The sequence below is a fragment of the Hemicordylus capensis genome, chromosome 1 (genome assembly GCF_027244095.1).
Source record: "Hemicordylus capensis ecotype Gifberg chromosome 1, rHemCap1.1.pri, whole genome shotgun sequence".
In the NCBI taxonomy this organism is placed as follows: Eukaryota; Metazoa; Chordata; class Lepidosauria; order Squamata; family Cordylidae; genus Hemicordylus; species Hemicordylus capensis.
In genome coordinates this window covers 237,860,826-237,881,222 of record NC_069657.1, presented here as the reverse complement: position 1 = coordinate 237,881,222, position 20,397 = coordinate 237,860,826, and the positions used below count along the sequence as shown (strand labels likewise).

Genomic DNA, 20,397 nt, shown 5'->3' with positions numbered 1-20,397 from the left:
TGCTAACTGGCAATGAGAGACATTGGAGCCAGTATCTTCTTTTACATGATCCCCACCGCATGCTAAGGTCATCTGAGGAGGTCCGTCTCCAGTTACCACCGGTTCGTTTGGTGGCGACTCAGAGGCGGGCCTTCTCTGTATCTGCTCCCGGGCTGTGGAATTCACTCCCAGCAGAAATTCGTAATCTTAATTCCTTACTGACCTTCAAGAGATCCCTTAAAACCCATCTGTTTGGCCTGGCCTTTCAGGGTTTTTAATTAGTTTTTATTGTTTTAATTGCTAACCTGGTTTTCAGGGTTTTAATTGTTCTGATAGTTTAATTGTTTTTTAATATGTTTTTAAATTGATGTTCATATTTGTATTTCTGTTTTAATTGTTGTTGGTTTTAATGATTTCTGTTTTAATTGTAAACCGCCCTGAGCCATTTCGGAAGGGCGGTATAAAAATCAAATAAATAAATAAATAAATAAAGCAACAGATCCATTGATGATCTGCTCTAGACATCCTGCAGACAGCTGAGCAACCAGGGCTGAAGTTTGCTCTGCAGTGGGTGGTCTTGAAAGATGAGCAGAATGATGGTGCAAAGGTGGGTGGAGGCTCAAGGTAAGCCAATAGGGAAAAGGAGCACATGAGGCATTTCCCAAGGTACGCAGAGATGGAAGGAACCCAAACGCCACCAAGTCCAAAGTACTGACACCCCACACCCCGCACGGAATTCCCAAAGAGAAGTCTTCATAGCCCAGATCACTGTAGGCCTACAGATAAGTCCTACAATGTTCAATGGGCCTCACTGCCAGGTAAAAATGGCAGCCTTTATTAGGCTTCTAATAAATGTCCTTACAAATACTAAATTTTTATTCACCGAGGTCAACTGGGTTAACTTGTAAACTGTTAAAAAATCAAGTTAACCTGCATTATGATTTAGTAGGACACCCTGCCCCCGCCCTCCCCCAAAGGAACATGCTCCAGTAAGCAGCCAACAAGATTGACAGATTTTGACTTACTCTGCATGATATGGAACCACAGCTTCCTGGAAGAATTTTCTCACACTTTGCCGGAAAATGTCATGGTCTGAAGAGAAGATCCTCCGAGTTCCTATGTCCATTAGAGTTTTAGCAGAGGAGGTTTCAAGGCGTGCTGAGTCATTCTTTTCAGTTTGATAGAATCTTAATAAAACAAAACAAAACAAAATAAAAATAGACAGCACCTGTAGGGGAAAAAATATCACATTACACTGTTCTTAAAAACAAAATGCCTGTCACGGTAGAGCAGTTTGTGTAAAGCCCTTTGTGAACTTTTTGTTTTATATTCTTAATCATAATAACCACATACATACAGATTACATGTTATAATAATAAGTGACTTCTTTCTCTCAGCTATGGTGGGTATCTTTACTATCCCCATTTTAGAAGATGATAGGTGTGGCTTTGCGTATGGGGCACCTGAAGTCTTCTGACCTGCACAAAAATTATGAGAAAAAAGGTAAGAGAGCGCTTGCCAAAAGTCACGTCTGATCCTCTGTTTCCTTTCAGTTTTAGCCAAATCAAGTCACCTCCTGGTAGCCTTCTCAATACAGCAGTCAAGCAGTCATAATAAAAAAGTAAGGGGGGCAGACTCCCTCTAACTTGCCTGTAATTCAAACATTGCTTATGGCATAATAATTTCATCCCTATTAATCAAGGATCACGTGTAAAGATGTCAGGGAGCCACACTGATGTGTTGAATTGCTCCTCCACAGTCTCTTGGCAATTGTTCTGGTTTTAGATTACAGTACTTGCCATTCTTATTATTGCTTACTTTCATTTTACGTATACTGTGAATCCCAATTACTTTAAATCACCTTAGGACTTTGTGTGTGACCCAAAAGTGAAATATTAATGCCTAGAAATAAATCTATACACAGATATTAATGCCTAGAAATAAATCTGTACATACTTTCACATATGTTCCCTACTTCCCCAAGCAGTGAAATGCTCCTGGCCAGCACTACCCTGGTTCAGATTTCCTTGGGAGGAAAAACTAGTGGATGCTTAATATTTGCTTTATTTTTGTAATATTTGTAATATTTCCTTTATTTTCAAATATATACTTTGAACATTAAGTAAACTGAACAGTGCATTTCTACAACTCAGTAACAGATCACACCAGATCCTAAGGTGTCTTTCATCAGTTTTCAGCTCTGTCACAGCTTCTAAGTGAGGCAGAAGCAATCTCCCTGCAGTTGCTTTTTAGTGACCAAGTGACTACATACACACATCCTAGGCTGGGAAATGGGGAGGATGAGTTACTTATTTAGAGATGCCTATGCAAAAACAACAACCATTTGGGGTCATCTCCTGGACTGCAAATCAGTAATCTGCTTACCAACAGAGTTGGCCAGCCAGCATTCATAATCATAACTCCAGTCTCATAACAGTGCCTTTAAATGTGCCAAGGAACTGGAGGCAATGTAGCTCTGCTTTCTCCACACCAGGTCCTTCCTTAGTTCTGCTCCTCACACCTACTGCAAGTAGCCCCGCTTCAGATATCAGGTAGAGGAGGAGGAGAAGTGAAAGCTTTGAGGAGGAACAGAGAGCAGGGAGCCATCACTGCTTCATCAACATGAAAAAAGGGCTATGCTCCATCTCTGGGGTGTGATGTGGCACCCCTAACCTGGTAAAACCAGCAAGAAAACATTATGGCAATTCTGGCAAAACTGGTAATCCACTTTCATCACCATTTAGCAGTGCCACAGAATAATTTCAGAACCTTAACAAAAAAATGTTAACAGTTGCGTCTCCCAGCTTAGCATAAGTGGGGCAAGCTGGAATACTAATTCCTATTACAGAAAATTTATTATAACAGCCTTATAACAACTTATAATAACTTCTAGCATTAGCTATTTATATCAGATGCACCGAAGCAGACTGACTTTTTTGCAAGGGGTGGATGGTATAAAGTAGGCTTCAATCATTGCCACCTATGCTTTATCTTCAAAGCCTACATTATACCATCCACCCCTTGCAAAAAAGTCAGTCTGCTTCGGTGCATCTGATATAAATAGCTAATGCTAGAAGTTATTGGCAACTTTGGGCCACATACCAGTTAAACCAGAATACTTGTAATTTAACCTGGCACTGGCATTGTCTCATTGAGCCAATTAAGGAGCTTGGCTAATCAACTAGAAGCCATGGTTTGGGTTGCCCAATTTCCCCTAAGCTTAGCGTATTAAATCCATGACCCAATGAAAGATACACGAACACCAAAGAGAACAGAACATTGGCTACCAAGTGCCACTCCCCCTTGCATTCCAACCCAGAGCATTCATTTGGTTAGATCAAAAGAGCCTGGGGCAGGGCGGAGGGGTGGCAACAAATTCTTAAGCATAAAAGGTATGTAGCCTTTGCAGCCATACTGTATAAAGTAAAGGGTGCCATCAAGTTGATTTCGACTCCTGGCGCCCCCAGAGCCCTGTGGTTTGCTTTTGGTAGAATACAGGAGGGGGTTGACCATTGCCTCCTCCCGTGCAGAATGAGATGATGCCTTTCAGCATCTTCCGGTGTCGCTGCTGCCCAAGATAGGTGTTTTCCCCATAGTCTGGGAAACATACCAGTGAACCAGCAACCTTTTGCTTGTTAACAAAACCCATTTCTCTCAGCCATATCTTCTCCTGCTCTCTCAAATACACTCCACTGTACAGCCTTCTGTTCTGCACAACAGTTCACCTGTTGTTAGTCTCCTTTGGTTATTGTCTCACCTTGGTGTTCCCTACCATGCTGTTCCCATTTCTTACACTTGGAAGAGCATCTCTCAGTCTTAATTTCTTCTCCTTTAAGGTAGTCCACCGTTTTAGCTAACCTAAATAGTCCAGCCTCATCTTTTCTGCGCTTTCTATTAGTTAGTCCTTCTCTCTCTTTCCCTTCCCAGTCACACCCTCTACTATCCGTCTGTTTGTTTCCAATACTCTCTCGCCGAGTACCATGTCCCTTCCGTTTTTTTACCACAGCAACACTCTTGGCGCCACAAATTTGCTGCAAACTTCTCAGTTTATAGCAAAGATGCTGCTATAGGGGCAAACAGCCACTTTAAGAGGTGGTTTTTGAGGGGGGAATAGCACAACAGTGTAAAGCACACACCCCTTCCTGCAATTCACAGTCTCAATCCACACTGTAGCCCCAATGCTTGCTTTCTGTAAAAGGAGAGACATGTCTGATTTTTAAGCCAGAATCTTAAATGAAAGGCTTAATAGTTTGTGCAGCATCAGCAGCAATCTCTCTCTTCTCCATCTATAGATAGATAGATATAGATTCTCTTAGACGTACCCGTTGCTAATCCCATGTTTGGCAGCTCTCACGAGAGTTCACGAATAAGAGGAGGGGAGGGGGAGAAGAAAGCGACAGTGGAGGAGATAAGGCAGGCGCCCAGGCTGGCAGGTGGGGAGAGAAAGAGGGAGGGGGGCCAAGAATGAGGGAGAACTAGAGGTGCAAATGCTCTGTACCTGGGTCAGCTATTTAGAAATAAAACTTTAGAAGTAGAAGAGAAGACAATTCCGTTTCCATGATGGCCTAGCCCTTTAAGACTGAGGACATAAGAACAGCCCAGGACATAAGAACAGCCCAGCTGGATCAGGCCCAAGGTCTATACTGACTGGCAGCGGCTCTCCAAGGTCTCAGGAATCCCACCCCCCACCCCCCATACACACTATACCTGGAGACGGCAGGGACTGAACCTGGAACCTTCCAAATGCTCCACTCCTGAGCCGCTTTGGCCCCACAATAATAGCTCTATTCAGGAGTTAATGGGCAGCTTTACATGACGGCCAGAAAGTAAGTTGGTGGGATGGGAACCTTTGGTTCCTGACGAGCTCATACTCCCGTTGCAAGCAGCTACTTCTGCCCATTTCCATGTCACCCAAACCTAGCAGCCACCCAACAATCATCACCCAATTTCAAATGTGGGTTATATATGTCAGGTTTGTGGAGGGAAGTGCAATTTACGGACCAGAGGCAACACAATTGGAGGGAACAGCAAGGTAGGCAAGTTGGAAGGAATCAAAGGTTGGAGGGCCACATGGAAGCAAGTGAAAGTAGCTGCTTGTGCTGAGAACACGCAATGGCTGGGAATCTGTGGTTCCCACTTTCCAGTGGTCGTGTGAAGCCACCCATTATAAGTGTGCCAGTTATGTAATTTCATCACCCACTGATCACATTTTGTCCGAAGAGACAAATTCTGTACTCCAAGAGAGATCCTCTCTAGGCCAGTTCTGACAAGACCAGCCCCCCAGTACATGCGAAGAGGATAGGGATGTGCTGACAACGCACTCACCCTGACGTCTCTGAAGGACGTCCTGCCATGCCATCAGGGTGTCCATCTGCATTGCTCCTCTACACATGCCCATAACCTGGTTCAAACAGGGTTTGGGGGTGTATGTAGAGGGGCGATTCAAATGAATGTCCCTTTCAAGCAATTGAAGGATACCCTAACAGTGCATCAGGAAGTCCTTCAGTGACGTCAGAGCAGGCACACCCTTGGCATGTCATCATTCTCCACGTGTGCTGAGGGCGACAGGGACCGGTATCATCAGAACCGACCCTCTATGATTAGGAATGCGGGGGTACAGCCTTACAATAATGCCTGAATAGACTATACATGTGTCATTTTAAAGGTGAACCTAGGTACAGGTCCTCTTAAATCTCCAGGGCACAGACAAGAAGTGTGCTACTGTATGGGTGCTGAACAAAATGTATGTACATGCATACAGATCAACAAGTGCATACATCATACACAGATTATGGCCAACCATGTACCATGTCTGAATAGGGCTTAAGGCGACAACCGATCTAGAGGTAATTCTTCCTTGAAAGATTTCCTAATTGCAGTTTGATCATAACACAGAGCAAAGGTTTGCTTCAGTACAAGCCTTATCACATCACCCCCATCATCTAAAAAGCCTGTTATGTAGGTAGGTAGGAACGAGGCTAGAGTTCACAGCTGATTTTTCCAGTCTTGGACGAATGACGCTTGTTGACACAGAATTCACATCCAGCCACATGCTGAAGAGGAGGACACAGACACTTGCTTGTGTCTTCTTACAGTAATTCCTTCCAATTCTAGCCCTGAGGCAGTTCCCACTATTTAATCATAAGCACCACACTGCAGTTTCTCCCCGGCTACAATCCGGGATGCCACTTTTTGGGGGGGGTCTTTCCCCCTAGCAGGGCTAATAGGCCTTCAATAGCGGTATGACAGCCAAAAGGTTTCATCATACCTGCATCTTAATTCTGCTGAAGACTGCCCCTGTTGCATTTCTGTCCTGTAGGTGCCCCTCACACAGGAGCCCCGTGAGAAACAACAAAATAATACCTTTATTCTATAAGGAATAAAGAGGAAGCCAGCTTCTGTCCTCGGTAAGAGCACTCCAGTTAGCTAGTCTGCCCTGGAAAACACAGGCACAGAAAGAAAGACCCCACCTCCAAATCAAGACCCCAGTTACATGAAGGTATATTTGTCACCCGCACTGCCTCTTGGGAGAGGCTAGCATTCTTCTTCTTTTCTTTTGTTTTGTAAACCGCTTCAATCATTTCAGGTTGTTGGAAAGCGGTATATAAAATCACAACACACCTCATTTCTGGAGTACTTTCAATTCCGCAAAACTGTCAACCCTAAAGCAGAAGCTGGCCATTCCTCAGGCCTCTGAGCCACCACTGACAGGGACGAGACCTCAGCTTTAAAAGCAAGTTTTGAGACCACTGTCTCAAAAACGATCAGTATGTATGAAGAATGGCGGGGACGGGGGGCGCTTTCTTGGCAGGTGTGCAGAAAGCACACCCCGTTTGCCTGCTGCTGCTGCTGGATGCTCCCCGCTTGCGCCTCTTTCCATACCCAAAGCAAGATGGCAATACCCAGGCTGGCTGCTGGCGTAGCCCATCGTCCTCGTCCCCCGCCCCGACAGCGCTCACCTGGCCGGCGCCCGCCCTCCTCCTCCGAGCGCGTAAAGCAATCTGACTGATCTGCTCCCCGACAACCTGAAAGTAGCCATGTTACTTTCTCAGCCGCCACTCACTTCCTCTGAAGTGAACCGGATAAAAACCAGCGAGGGGAGCCCTCTGGTGGGCAAAGGATGCGTTGCATGTCCGAGGCCCCGTCGCTGGCAACAAGGAGGAACCCAGCAGTCGGCTTGTTAGAGAGAAGAGGGCTTCTAATCATTTTTATTTGCAGGTTTTTAAAGGGGGTGTTGGCACATATGTAGTAGCGCTTCCAAGGACCTTGTAGCTTCTGCAGCAGCCACACAGTAGAGAATACACAGCACATGTTGAGCGGTTTTCTTGGGGTGCTCCAGCTTGGGAAACACCTATATCGGGCAGCAGTGATATAGGAAGATGCTGGAAGGCATCATCTCATACTGTGCGGGAAGTGGCAATGGTAAACCCCTCCTGTATTCTACCAAAGACAACCACAGGGCTTTGTGGGTGCCAGGAGTCGACACTGACTCAACGGCACAACTTTACCCAGTTTTAGCTCTGGATCCCCCCTGACAGACATGCCTTGTTTTCCACTTGATGTTTTAAAAATATGTATATGCAGTCTTTACAAATGTCTCTCCACCCCAGCCTTGAGTAGTGTCAATATTGTGTTGGCTCAGCTGTGTCAGCTCACCATTCCTCCCACCCTCAACAGGCAAGAGCGTTGTTCCCTCCTGGGAGATCCAGACGCAGGGTCAGTGTGCTCTCTCTTGGAGAATGCCAGGCACTTCACTCCAGTCATTGGTACTGCTTGCCACACAGTCATAAGCCCCTTTTTTTGTTTTTTCAGGATTGTAATGTGGCCACACGGAACAGAAATAAACATTCCCTGCCTACAGTGCAACTTCCCACAGTGAAGGGAAAGGTATTGACCCAGACACTGCACTCCTACAACAGGAGAGCAATGCGCTGCATGTACATCAGGTGGCACTACTCTCACTCACTCAACTCACTCACTCGAAAACACCTACTGTCTGCATCCAGATACTGTTTGTTGCAGCCACAGACCAGTACAAGGAGTGAGAGACAGGGTGTGCCAAGAATGTTTTCACCATGTCCTTAATATTCTTCTGCAGCAAAGATATCGGGGTGGGGGGAGGGCTGCATGAGAGGGGAAGAAGGTGTGTGTGGTAGTAGTGGAGGTCAGGGGCCCATCTTCACTTCTTCTCCCAGGGCCCAATCCAACCTTAGGAACATAGGAAGCTGCCATATACCGAGTCAGACCATTGGTCTATCAAGCTCAGTATTGTCTTCACTTTTGCAGCGGCTTCTCCAAGGTTGCAGGCAGGTATCCCTCTCTCATCCCTCTCTTGGAGATGCTGCCAGGGAGGGAACTTGAAACTTTCTTCTCTTCCCAGAGTAGCTCCATCCCCTAAGGGGAATATCTCACAGTGCTCACACATCAAGTCTCCCATTCATATGCAACCAGGGTGAACCCTGCTTAGCTAAGGTGACAAGCGATGCTTGCTACCACAAGACCAGCTCTCCTCCTTGCTGTGCCTCTTCGGGGGGGGGGGGTTATATCTGTCCCACAGTGTGCTTTTCTTCTCTCTGCTGCTGTGGTTGGGTGGTTCCTCTGTGGATCGTTTAGTGTAGATTCAAGACCTGCTTGCTCCCCCCCCCCGCCCCGTTTTTGCTTCCAAAAGAGGCATTGCTGGCAGCCATGCAAAAGGTGACTTTGGTTTTACCATTCCCCTGGTTGGGCTCAAACCTGGTTTGCCTGGTCCCCACACTCTACGTTTCTGTGCAGTGAAGTGACCAGCATTTCCTCTTGCCTGAATACAGCCGAGGCTCCTCTTGTGGCTTGTTCCAGAAACCTCCCTGGCAAAAAAGGGGCTTTCTTGCAGAAATGTTGCTCTCTAGGGGGCAGTGAATCCTTGCTCTGGGGAAGCCTGCACATCTGTTGCACATACTACCCCACCCCAAGAGATTTATTTTCCTTTGCTTTCTGCACCATTTGCCTCTTATACACACATTAGCAATATTTATAAGAGGATTCGGTCTCCATTTGAGGGGCCAGCCTGGTAAAAAAACTTGGCCAGACTGGCCCTTCAGATGGCTGCCACACATGCGCACTGGCCAACTGAGTAGTGGGGCAAGACGGCACACAGAGCTGGGCCCTGGCACGGGACCGTAGCGGCAGGACATCTTATGAATGTTTAAAGGTGTAATCTGCTTCCTCACCACCACCACCACCACCACCACCACCCTGACTCAGTCAGTGTCAGCCCCCAAGTATGACTCTGCCCACCCCCTTCTGTTAAAATTATCTTCCCTACGGTACAGAATATAATTTTAACAGAATGGGGGGTGCCAAAAGTCACACTTCGCTTAGGGTGACAAGAACTCTACAGCCAGCCCTGGCTCAAGGTCCTCCTTACACCAGAATAGCTGGCACCCAAGATTGCCCACTGAGCGTCTGACATGTACCCTTTGGTCAATTGAAATAGCAACAATTCCTTGGACTCCAGGAACATTTTATTTCAATAAAATACAATATACACATATTTTCCACGAGAAATTGCTGTCTCACTTATGATATAGGAATTTATCAGGGGGGGGGGACTCTCAGTTTACCTTTTCTTATTACTTTTCATTGTTAGTGACAGTGCCCCCAAGGTCATGTCAAACTGCAGTCTTAGGTGAGCCAGCGTGGTGTAGTGGTTAGAGTGCTGGACTAGGACCAGGGAGACCCGAGTTCAAATCCCCATTCAGCCATGAGACTTGCTGGGTGACTCTGGGCCAGTCACTTCTATCTCAGCCTAACCTACTTCACAGGGTTGTTGTGAGGAAGAACCTAAGTATGTACAGTAGTACACCGCTCTGGGTTCCTTGGAGGAAGAGCGGGATATAAAATGTAAAATAAATAATAGATAAATTAGAGCTAAGGGAAACAACACTAATGTAGGTGGATATTCCTATCATTTTTAATAGAACCCCGGCTGTTAGATAATGCTGAGCCTAGAAACTGTTGTTAAAGGGCTGTAACTTTCAACTGAGGGGAAGCCACTGTCAGCTCAATGTTCTGGTTCAGACAAAACTCTGACTGGCCGCCTTTTCATCATGTGGGGAAAGAGCATGGGCATTTGCCTTCCCCTCCCCACCCCTCAAGTGGCACAGCAGTACCTAATCATGTGGAGGGTGCTTGGTCTGAACCAGCTCTCTACACCATTAGGTGCTGGTGTGCTGAGACATGCTCCTCTCCTACGCAGTTAAAGGGAGCCCGTTGGAATCTTGTCTGAACTGGCCCATTGGGAAATGTGCCGGGCAACAGACAGTTTTCAGAAATTTGCATTTGGATGGGAGACTATGTGTGAATATGATAAGCTTTTCCCCTTAGCTCAGTGGAAGTGCTTCTAGAGGTCCCTGGAAGCATCTCCAGGTAGAGCTCGGAGAGACTCCCGCCTGTAACCTTGGAGAGCTGCTGCCAGTCAGTGTAGACAACACTGAGCCAGGTGGACCAATAGGTCTGACTCGGTATAAGGCAGTTTCCTATGTTATGTGTCCATGCTTAGGGAGGAGGAATTCTCTAGATAAACTTTCCACCATCTTGTACTAAATTATAGGCACGGGCATTGCCTCAGAGCTGGGGGAGGAGGGAAGTGTATTCACTCCACTCGTTCTCCTATCAGCAGGAGCCAAAAGCCTGAGCTCCTCTCTGGGAGTCCACCAGACCAACAAACCCCATCCCTGCTGATCTCCTCGTCTTCGGCAGCCCCTGCCTTAAATACAGCCCTACATTTAGGACACTCCTCCCCGCTTCCAGTGTGCTCCTTCTTCCCTGGCCAGGCAAGTGGATTGGCCACCCAATCCCTGGCCTCCAAAGGGGACTTGTTCTCCAACTCCACCCCCTTCATTAGCCTTTCTGCACCTGTTTGCAGCTGTGGAGCTGGTATCATCGCTATTCCCTCTCCACCATTCTGCTGTGTCTTGGGTTGTACCCGCCCACCCCCCAGCAGCTATTGCACGCCTCTCTGAGCCCTTCATGACTTCTGAAAGGTAATTACTAGGGTTGTTCTGGTGTCTGGAGCCCCCTGCATCTCCCGGCATACTGCCGTTTGACTGGGTAAACAACCATGTCTCACAGAGGAAGGTGGAAAACCCCAACATTATGAAAAATACTTACATATTTTAAGTGTGGTTTCTGTTAAAGAATTCATAACCTAGATCATGTTATGCAAGCAAGTGTTAGCAAACAATTATGATGCGGGTGTTTCTTTACTAATGTATAAAATGGGAGTCACCCCCAAAAGGATCATTTTCAACTGCACAAGGAAACTTGTTGACACCTAAATACTTTCCATGTTTCTATTTTCTGCGTTTTATTTAAAGATCTACATATGATTTCTTTGATTCTGAAATAGTAGGTGTTCAAAACCATACTTGCCCTCTGAAATTAACAGCCTGCGTTCGTTATGGAACACCATAGACCAAGTTCTTGAACCGTACTATTTTTTTCTTTTCCGGGGCAAGGAAATTTTGCTCTGGCCCCTTCCATTGCTTGCATTCTTGGTGACCCACACACTGCTGTGGCCTACCTGTTGGGCCCTGCTCTGGCCATGCTTCCTGCATTGACATCAAATGCACGTTGATGTACAGGGCCTGGCTGGCATGGGGCATGGAAGCACTCCTAGTTGGCCTCTCACCGTCTGTGAGGTCAATGTCCCCCTCCCCCTTTCCTTCACTCAGAGCACCCAACTAGTGAACAAAGTCCTCGCCTCACCAGTTGGGGGAGACCAACCAGTGTTGCTTCCATGTCCAGTGCCAGCCACACCCTCTATGTGGACAATGCTTCTGATGTTGATGCAGGGGGCATGGCCCACATTGGGCCCAGAAACACCACCCATCTCTCTCTCTCAGCTGGTGAGCATTGTGTTCACCAGCTAGGTGTTGAGGTACAGGGACAAGGGGACCCCCAGGCAGCCCTCTAAAAGCCCCAGGACATTGGTGGCCCATGCACATTTGCCCCCTCTTATTTTATGGTGGCTACACCACTGTTCCTTTTTCTATTACTTTTTACAGAACACTACTCACTTTAAAACTGTGCAGTTAAATCTTATGCTCATTTACTCAGAATTACTTTGCTCCCAGGTAAAAGGGCACAAGGTTGCTTCTTTAGCTGATGCCAGTGTGGATTAAATTCAATCATGTGCTGCTCCCCCCCTCCCGCCCCCCTCCAGCAGTGTGGAATAGATTCAATCCTGTGGCAAAACAATTGTGTTTTATTGTAGGAAAATGTGAAATTTAACACAGGCTGGGACAGTCATGCCACCAGCTCCTGAAGAGACCACCAATCACTCAAGACAATTCTATTGTTTTATTATCTTGACTTTTGTAACCAATTTTGCTCATGTTGTTCAAGTTGTAAATTGCCTGAATGCCTTTGCATGAAATGCAGTGTATAACAAGATATGTGTTTATTTATTTACTACATGATAAAGAAAAATCAAGGTTTGTCTCCTGATATGGTCGAATCTGACCATGTCTCTCTATTAATATAACCTCTGGCCTGTTCTCTTACCATTAATTTCTGGCATCTGTAACCACAAGATGGCAGTGAAAGTATACATATTCATATGCAAGCATGGAAGGAGATGGCAATTTTTTTTCTCCAGAGAGTTGAAGGTAGTTTGAACTGAAAAAGTAATTGCTGTTTGTGGTGTGTACACTCATACCACTTTTGACTCAGATAAACAGATTTGGCAGGTTTTTATATTGTTTAAAAACCTTCAAAACCTGTTTGATCTGAGGGGACAGTGACTGTTCCCAGGTGGTGACTTTACTTTGTTTCACCACGAGAATGCAGGGATGTGTTCACACATCAGGTGGATTTACATTGAAGCCCATGCAGGAAATTGTGGAGCACTCCATACACGATTCCGGTTTTTTCTTGCACACTAGATCTTAGCCTGGATTACCTCTGCACTAAAAAGCTCCACTTTTTACAGTGGCTTTTTGGGATACTTCGATAGATCCAATATACACTAATGTTTCTTCTGAGGTGTATGGAGGGGCCATGCTGATAGAACACCTTTTCTTTTAGGCTCATTTTTTTCATTCAAAAAATGCTTGGTGAACTTGCAGAACATTGCTCTATGTACCCACACGGTGCATTTAGTTTTCCTCTTTTAATATCATTTCTCTCTCCCCCCCACCCCCTTTGAAAAGCCTCCTGACTCTAACTCCAAGGGGTACTTTATGGTGAACATAAGAACATACGTAGGCTTTTCTTAAAGCCTCACTTTTTCCTTTTTTAACAGTTGCTTGGTGATCTTGCAGAACATCATATGCACCAGCCCCTCGTGGGCGAGTACATATAATGTTCCACAAGATCACCAAGCACTTTTTTTAAAAAAAAGCAAAAAGCGAGGCTTTAAGAAAAGCCTACTGATGCTCTTATGTTCACCATACAGTACCACTAGGAGTGGTACACCCTACATGGACTTGAATGGTGCACAGTATGAATGGTGCAATGAAAAATATTGGAAGGAACCAACCGACAGGAACCCCATTAAAGCAGCCTTAAGTGAACGGCCCCCAGATTTCTTTGAATTATCTTTATTGCACTTATATGCAGCTAATATATTACCTCATAAATCACTCGACTTTACTCCATCTAGGAAAGGCCAGTGTGAAAGAAGAAATAGGTGTGTATACTAAAAAGAACAAAGCCTTTACCAAAACACTTTCAGCTCCTTTGAAAGCTATTGCCTGTCACCAGTCAAATATACTTTCACAAATGACAGAAAATATGCTCAATCCAATATATCTTGTTTACAAGAAAAGTCTGATAGTCAGGTATTTTTGTCTCTTTCTTCCAAACTTGGGATATGAAGCTTACCTCATTTTGGCCATCAGAAACAGTGACAGCCTGCCAATGAGATGCATACAAGACATCAGAGAAGGGATACAACCACATGCATCCAATACAGCCAATGTATACAATGCATCAGAGAAGGGATACAGCCACAATGCAATCAGCCCTGGGCCTTAAACAGGGCAGAAAAGCAATCTGATGTTCCCATATGCTAGAGCTTTGATGAATCCTTTTTCAAAACTCACAGAGAAATTCAGCTGATTGATTCCCCTGGAGGTATGAGAGTGTGATGAAGATGGTAGTGTGATCCAGTGTTATCTGCTGGTTTTAAAGCTGGGAATAGGGTCAGTTCTGTAGGGGAAGAATGGCAGTTCATTCTCCAAATACAGCAAAACCAGTTTGGTGAGAAAGCAGCAAAGCAAGAGGTCTTGAGACAGTTCTTTACTACTGAAGAACTACAAGGATTTATTTAAAGAAAAGGTTACAAACAAATGTGAAAGAGCCTGCAGCTTAATTTCAGCTGTAGCTCATGGCTGGAGAGAGAGAGAGAGAGAGAGAGAGCAAAACAAACAGCCATCTCTGGAGAGACAGAATGGAGACTAACACTGGAAGAACAGAGAGGGAGGAGTCCAGCACTTTTATCCATGACTCTAAAAAAAACCCCAGTGGTCACTATGAGACATTGCAGCTGAGAGCTGATGCTGCCAGGGTCCTAGCTCCAACGTGTTCTAGAAATGTGGATGCCCAGAACAGAAGTATAGTAATAGTAGTCCCCCTCCTCCAAGCGAGACCTTCTTCCTCTACACTGCTTCTGGATCTTCAGTACTTCCCTCATTCTCTTGCACTTCTAGGCTAGCATAGTTGCTGCCTTTCCTCTCCCATGCCACCCTTCTCTGTCCTCTCTGAAGACAAAGCTTCACACACTGCATGTTAGCAGGAAGATTTCATTGACTCGTGGTGTGCAATGATCCCCACAGTGGGTGTTTCTGGTGAACGCATTACAAAAGTGTAGATTTTTCTGTAGCTGCTGAACTGTTTTAGTGGAACCATCACAGGATCATCAGTATGAGCCTGTAATCTGTGTCCTCTAAAAACCAGAGGTATGAGGCATTCCAGGGAATCATGCCCTCTCCCATCACCCATGTGCTTGCAGCAGTTAGCTGTTCCACACTAACATCTAGCCTGACAAATGTTTACACTATCTTGTAAATGTTATCTTAATCTAAACTACAGGCTGTGTGGTCTGGAATATCTGGGCTTAAATCTCTGCTGAACTGTGGATCTCTTCAATGGGCTTCAGTAATAAATGCCCTGTGCCTCAGTTCCTCGCTCATAACATGGAAATAATTGTAGTCATCTGCTTATTTAAAGCAAAGTGCTTTATCTTCATGGAATGCTTTCCCCACTATCTTGTCTGCTATGCTAGGAAGTGTTGCAGCTCTTTCATTTCTGCCTATCCTGTGGGTCTTTCTAGGCAGGGGGGAAAATGGCAATTCTACTGCAGAGGGACCTAATTCCATATTGGGATGGAATATCGCAGGTCTGAGTCTATATATGTGTGCTTGACACACAGAAAGAAATGGAGGCAAAAAAAATGAAGTTGAGGTGGTAGGACTGGATTATGACATGCTGAGGCCCTAAACTATGCAAAGCTTAAAAGGCCCCATAGCATTACAAAACAGGTTGGAAGGAAGTCCCTCCCCAGTACATCACTCCCCCTCCCTTCTTCCCTCACTGCACTGCTTACAGTTATAGCAGCATTCGGCTGAAGAGGTGAACGCCACCTGTAACCCTGATGATGGGTGTTGGTCTAAACCAGGCCCTGGGCCTCGTCTAATAAAATTTTGATAGAATTTACAGTTGTTTCTACACAAATTTATGAACTCAATATGATAAATAATTGTGTAGCCACATAAGCATAATATTTGTCTTATCACAACAATAATGTCTGTTTTAGGGTCTCCCCCACCTTTCCCCTTTATTTTTCAACCAACTTTGTAAAACTTTAAATTTAGTCTTTTTTATTATTATTATTTGGAGGTCCCTTATAATGGGAGGTCTTAAGATGTAACCTCTTTAGCTTGTGTCTAAATCCAGCACTGGGTCTGCAGATGAATAATATACCTTGGTTATCAGGGGGCAATATGCTAAATAATACTAAAGCTAATCTGTTTACAGATGAAGCTGAAATTTGTCTTGACTAAGCCCCATTGAAAACAATGGGATTGAATTTAATCATGGCTAATTTGTTCCATTGGCTTCAATGGGTCACAGTGATGACTGATCACAACCTTGTCATGCAGTGTAGGTGATGAGAGATAAAGAGGTGCAATGTTGTGTGATGGAGCTGCTAGGAGAATTGTCCAGATACAGCATCATAATTGGGGGAGTTGTTACGGACTAGTGTAGAGGCTGGAGGAAGGGAGGTGGCAGAGAGAATGGGCAAGAGAAGGTGGTGTTGGGGGGAACAACAGCTGAAGCCCTTCACCCTTCAAAACACATCCCCAACCAGCCCATGAAATGTACCTGGTTTTGTAGGTAAGTAAGTAGATAAACCAGGCCTGCTCAACTTCAGCCCTCCTGTTGGCCTACAATTCCCATAATTCCTATTAGAGTCAAATATTAGATGTTGGCCTACAATTCCCATAATTCCTAGCTATTGGCTGCTGTGGCTGAGAATTATGGGAGTTGTAGTCCAAAAACAGCTGGGGGGCCTAAGTTGAGCAGGCCTGAGATAAACCAATGTGAGAGCAGGCACATAGGCAAAAGTATGGTCAAGAAGGTAGGATGCTGCCGGACTTGGTTGGCAAGACCCTGGATCAAACCTTTGCTCAGCCGAGGGTAGCTGAACGGGGGTGAGGGGAACAGGAGCATGCTGGCTAGCCACACCCCTTGAATGGACTTGCTATGCTCCCCATGCACTCCTGCATTCACTACTTGTCTGCCGAAGAGAATACTGAATGAGGAGAGTAGTACCTTCCTGTGACTGGAAAGCTTGGCTGCTCAGGGTTCCCAGTCATGGGGAAGAACGCTTCACATGGCCAGCACATGCCTCTGCAGACAAAGAGCTGAACTTGTGGAGGCGGGGGGGGGAGGGGCTGGTGTCAATTCAAGGGGCGTGGCTCACTGGCTTGCTTCTGCACTTCCTCTGCCTGCATTCAGTGTACAGGGGAGAGAACGGATGAAGAGGACGTCTGTCTCAGCCTATCCTGCGTCATAGGCTTCTTGTGGTGGTGGGGAGGGGTGGGGGGAACTTGGACTAAACCTCATCTATGCTATCCCAGGTTCTATAGGGGAAATGTGGGATATAAATCTAATTTATTAGTATATTACATGTTCAGATTTGTTGACCTCAAGGGTCCTTTCTGATCTATATTTCCTACATGGGCATCCACAGGACTTTTTCTGGGGGGCAGGGCAAAGCCAGCAATCCAATATGCCCATCCCTGGGAGTATCCCCCACTGAATTCAATGGGAACTGGCTCAATCAGGGCGGGGGGGGGGTCTGCCCCCTCTTGCCCCCTCCCTCTCTGCATGCCCATGATTTCCCATGAGAAGCAACCAATGAACCCCACCCTCATAAATGACTTGAGAAAACTGATGTGCAGCATATTGAAGCTCAAAGCAAGTTGCTTCTACTCTACCCCATAAGAAGGCTTGGCTTTTCTTCCACATATGAGAGGCTGTGTATAAATTGTCAGCTGACTGTCTATGCAAAAACCTAATGCAGAGATTAATTTGGACATGCTTGCCTGCATGCCAAGATTTAAAATAGGAACATGGGTGGACTTTTTTTGGTGTGGAAGACGTGGAAACCAGACACCTGTCCCTGTTCTGTCTGGCTGGTGTGCCAGAATTACTATCGCTCCTCAAATCCCATCTCGCCTATCCACCTGCTGGCGCTTGAGTTATGGCCATTTCATACATAGAAACTTAATAAGGTTAAGCCAGACAGTTATAGAACAAGCTGACACTTGGCCGGGGGATTAAAGCAGTTTTATGCATGCCCAGAGGAGGGAAAAGAGATACGTTTGAGACCGATGATATGCCAATAATGATGTAGCTTTGTTATTTAATTACTCAACAGCAGCCATCAAAGAGCAAGATTAAGCCACACCCTTAATGCTAATCCAATAAACTATGTTTTCATCACTGCCAACATATTGTATAGAAATTAACCGTGGCTGCTCCGATGTTTGCTATTGTGTGATGTGGCCCATTGCTCTGCAGATCAGAAGCAATCCTGAAAGACATCTCACATGTAAGATGCAATGTATTTTAGGCAATGAAATGAAACTCCTTTTTGTGAGCAAACCTCACTCTTAAATTCTGTACAGTTCTAATATGATTGGCAATTCTAGCTGATAACCAGAGGCGTAACTATAGGGGGGGCAGGGGGGGCACGTGCCCTGGGCGCCATCTTTTCTGGTCACGTGGGGGGCGCCGCCATGACCAATTTTTTTTTTAAAAAATTAATTTTTTGTTAATACAAATGTTTCCTGCTCAGTGCAGCAGCGCTGCAGCAGTCAAGGGAGCGTGTCGGTGCCCCCTTCCCAACGAGCAGTCCCTTCCGCACCACCTGCGCCCCCCCATTGCTTTGCTGGCATCTGGCGGCCAGTCAGTGGCCTGGGGCGGCAGCGGCGGTGGGCGCTTGTGAGGAAAAACCTAAGTATAATGTAGTATGTTGGGGGGGCGGCGGGGGGGCCTGGTGGGGGGGCGCCATTTCAGTGCTTGCCCCGGGCGCTGTTTTCCCTAGTTACGCCTCTGCTGATAACCCTTGGGTATGTATGAGAACAACCCTAATCCCAAAATGCAAGTTATGGTTTTATGGCACATTTCAAATTCTGAAATGTGAATTTGGGAATGAAATGTGTTAATTCAGCTACTTTATAATGGGCAAATTAGCTGGTGGAGTCAGTCTAACCAATTCAATGTAGCTTGCTCTCCCTCTCCTTTCTTTTTGGTCATCTGGAAATGTGAAGATGCTACATGGCACATGCCTACAAAAAAGGCAGAGAATGTAATGACTTGTTCATCAGCTGCCACCTGCCCCTTCAGTGACTAGTCAAGAATGTATAGACAGGTCAGCGTCATTAACAGACTCCAGCTCTGAACCAATGCAATACAGATTCGGTAAGCAGCCAAGCCTGGACTTGGCTGCCCATGAAAACCTCCAGGATCTGCAGGGATCCCAGTGGTGCTGTGGTGCTAAACCCAGCACCAAAGCCTGGTGCTGAATTAAGGGCAAACCTGGCTCCCGGGATTATATGTCAGCACAAGCTGCTTGCACCTCGCGCTGACACAGAGATGGGTGCCTAGAGTGCCCGTTCCCTGGGGGAATCCCCCAATGCACTGCTCTCGGCCTGTGGTGCATTGTGGGATTCTAGGAGGCCAGACAATGAGTCTTGGCCTCTGTTTACCCACATTGTTTGGAGCAACACAGATCGTCATCCGTGCTGCTCCCAGCAGCGCTGGTCATCTGGATGCATGGCTTGCGTGCTACAGGGACATAGAGCAATCATCTGAGGGAAGGTATGTTGAACCCTGCCTTCCTGCCCAACCGCACCACCGTGTAAATAGACTCTATCTTTTAACAAAGAAAAATGAAAAACTTTTGGAGAACCATTTCAAACATCCACCATTTCACCCAGCTCAAAGAAATTAAAAGTCTCTTTTTGATCCAGATTAAGCAAACTGACCCCCAGGGTTTATCCTTTTTTTTTCTTCATAAAACTTTATTGCATGGAATACAACATATAGAGAAAATAAATAAGACTTCAATGATGTTTTAATTGTGATTTGGAACAGATTGGAGTAAAGAAAGATTTTCCAGCCATACACTGACCACAGGAATTTATTATGAGATTCTTTCCCCCCCAATAATATACATTGCTTTCATGGTGGACAAAATGGGGAAAAAATGATTGGGTTTGACAGCTGTGGCAACATAGTCCCTCTCACTTGCTTCAGTCAGTGTTTTATCTCTGTAGTGTAAACATTTTGAGATTTGGTAAGCATCTCACATTGATGGCTTTTTAAAAGGGGTGGTTTGGAGGCATATATTATAGTCCTTTTAGGTTCCAGGGTGGTATTGCTGGATAGAGCAATAGTTTCCTAGATTTGCAAATCTCAAGTGCCTGCTGATCTTGCTCTGTCAAAAAAGCAGAAACAATTAACGTTAGATCGGTATTTTATGATAAACCAAGCGGGTGGGGGTGGGGAGTTGGTTTTCAGCAAGTAATAATCATTCCTTCTCTCATTCAGATGCACAAGCCTGTGAGGTCGGCAATGATAATAACCCGATTTGCAAGATGTAAGAACTGAGGCTGATAATAACTTGCTCAAGATTAGTCATACCCCACTTGGATCTCCAGGTTTAGATTTCCATCCCATCAATGAGACCAACAAGCTCCCAAGCATTTGTGCTGGGTTTTTGAGCCAGTGGATTTAAACTGTATGATATGGTTTGGGCCCCAATGTTTGTATTTGGGCCAAACAAAATGTAATGTTAAATGTGTCATCCTGCAGCTAGAGGCTTGTCATTACTGTCAAGTAGAAGCTGTGAGGGACTGTGATGCA

General features: G+C 45.6%; 2 protein-coding genes across 4 annotated transcripts in view; both read right to left on the bottom strand.

The window, feature by feature from the left end:
* ACADL (acyl-CoA dehydrogenase long chain) overlaps positions 1 to 16,867 on the bottom strand; it is a 38,548-nt gene extending 21,681 nt beyond the window's left edge. Inside the window, exons 1-2 of one of the 2 annotated variants that reach the window (XM_053285197.1) lie at positions 16,795 to 16,867; positions 1,005 to 1,166 (exon numbers count right to left, since the gene is read on the bottom strand). In XM_053285197.1, coding sequence (XP_053141172.1) covers positions 1,005 to 1,166; positions 16,795 to 16,838 — 206 coding nt within the window. In that variant the 5' untranslated portion in view covers positions 16,839 to 16,867. Of the gene's footprint in view, positions 1 to 1,004; positions 1,167 to 6,938; positions 7,059 to 16,794 lie in introns of those variants that run through there. The other variant, XM_053285196.1, reaches the window with a different exon arrangement.
* A 2,787-nt stretch (positions 16,868 to 19,654) lies between these two features.
* The window catches only part of MYL1 (myosin light chain 1), a 46,017-nt gene continuing 45,274 nt past the window's right edge, over positions 19,655 to 20,397 (bottom strand). For both annotated transcript variants that reach the window (XM_053285374.1, XM_053285375.1), the window contains exon 7: positions 19,655 to 19,969. The gene's annotated coding sequence lies outside the window, so the exon portion shown is untranslated. The remainder of the gene's footprint in view (positions 19,970 to 20,397) is intronic.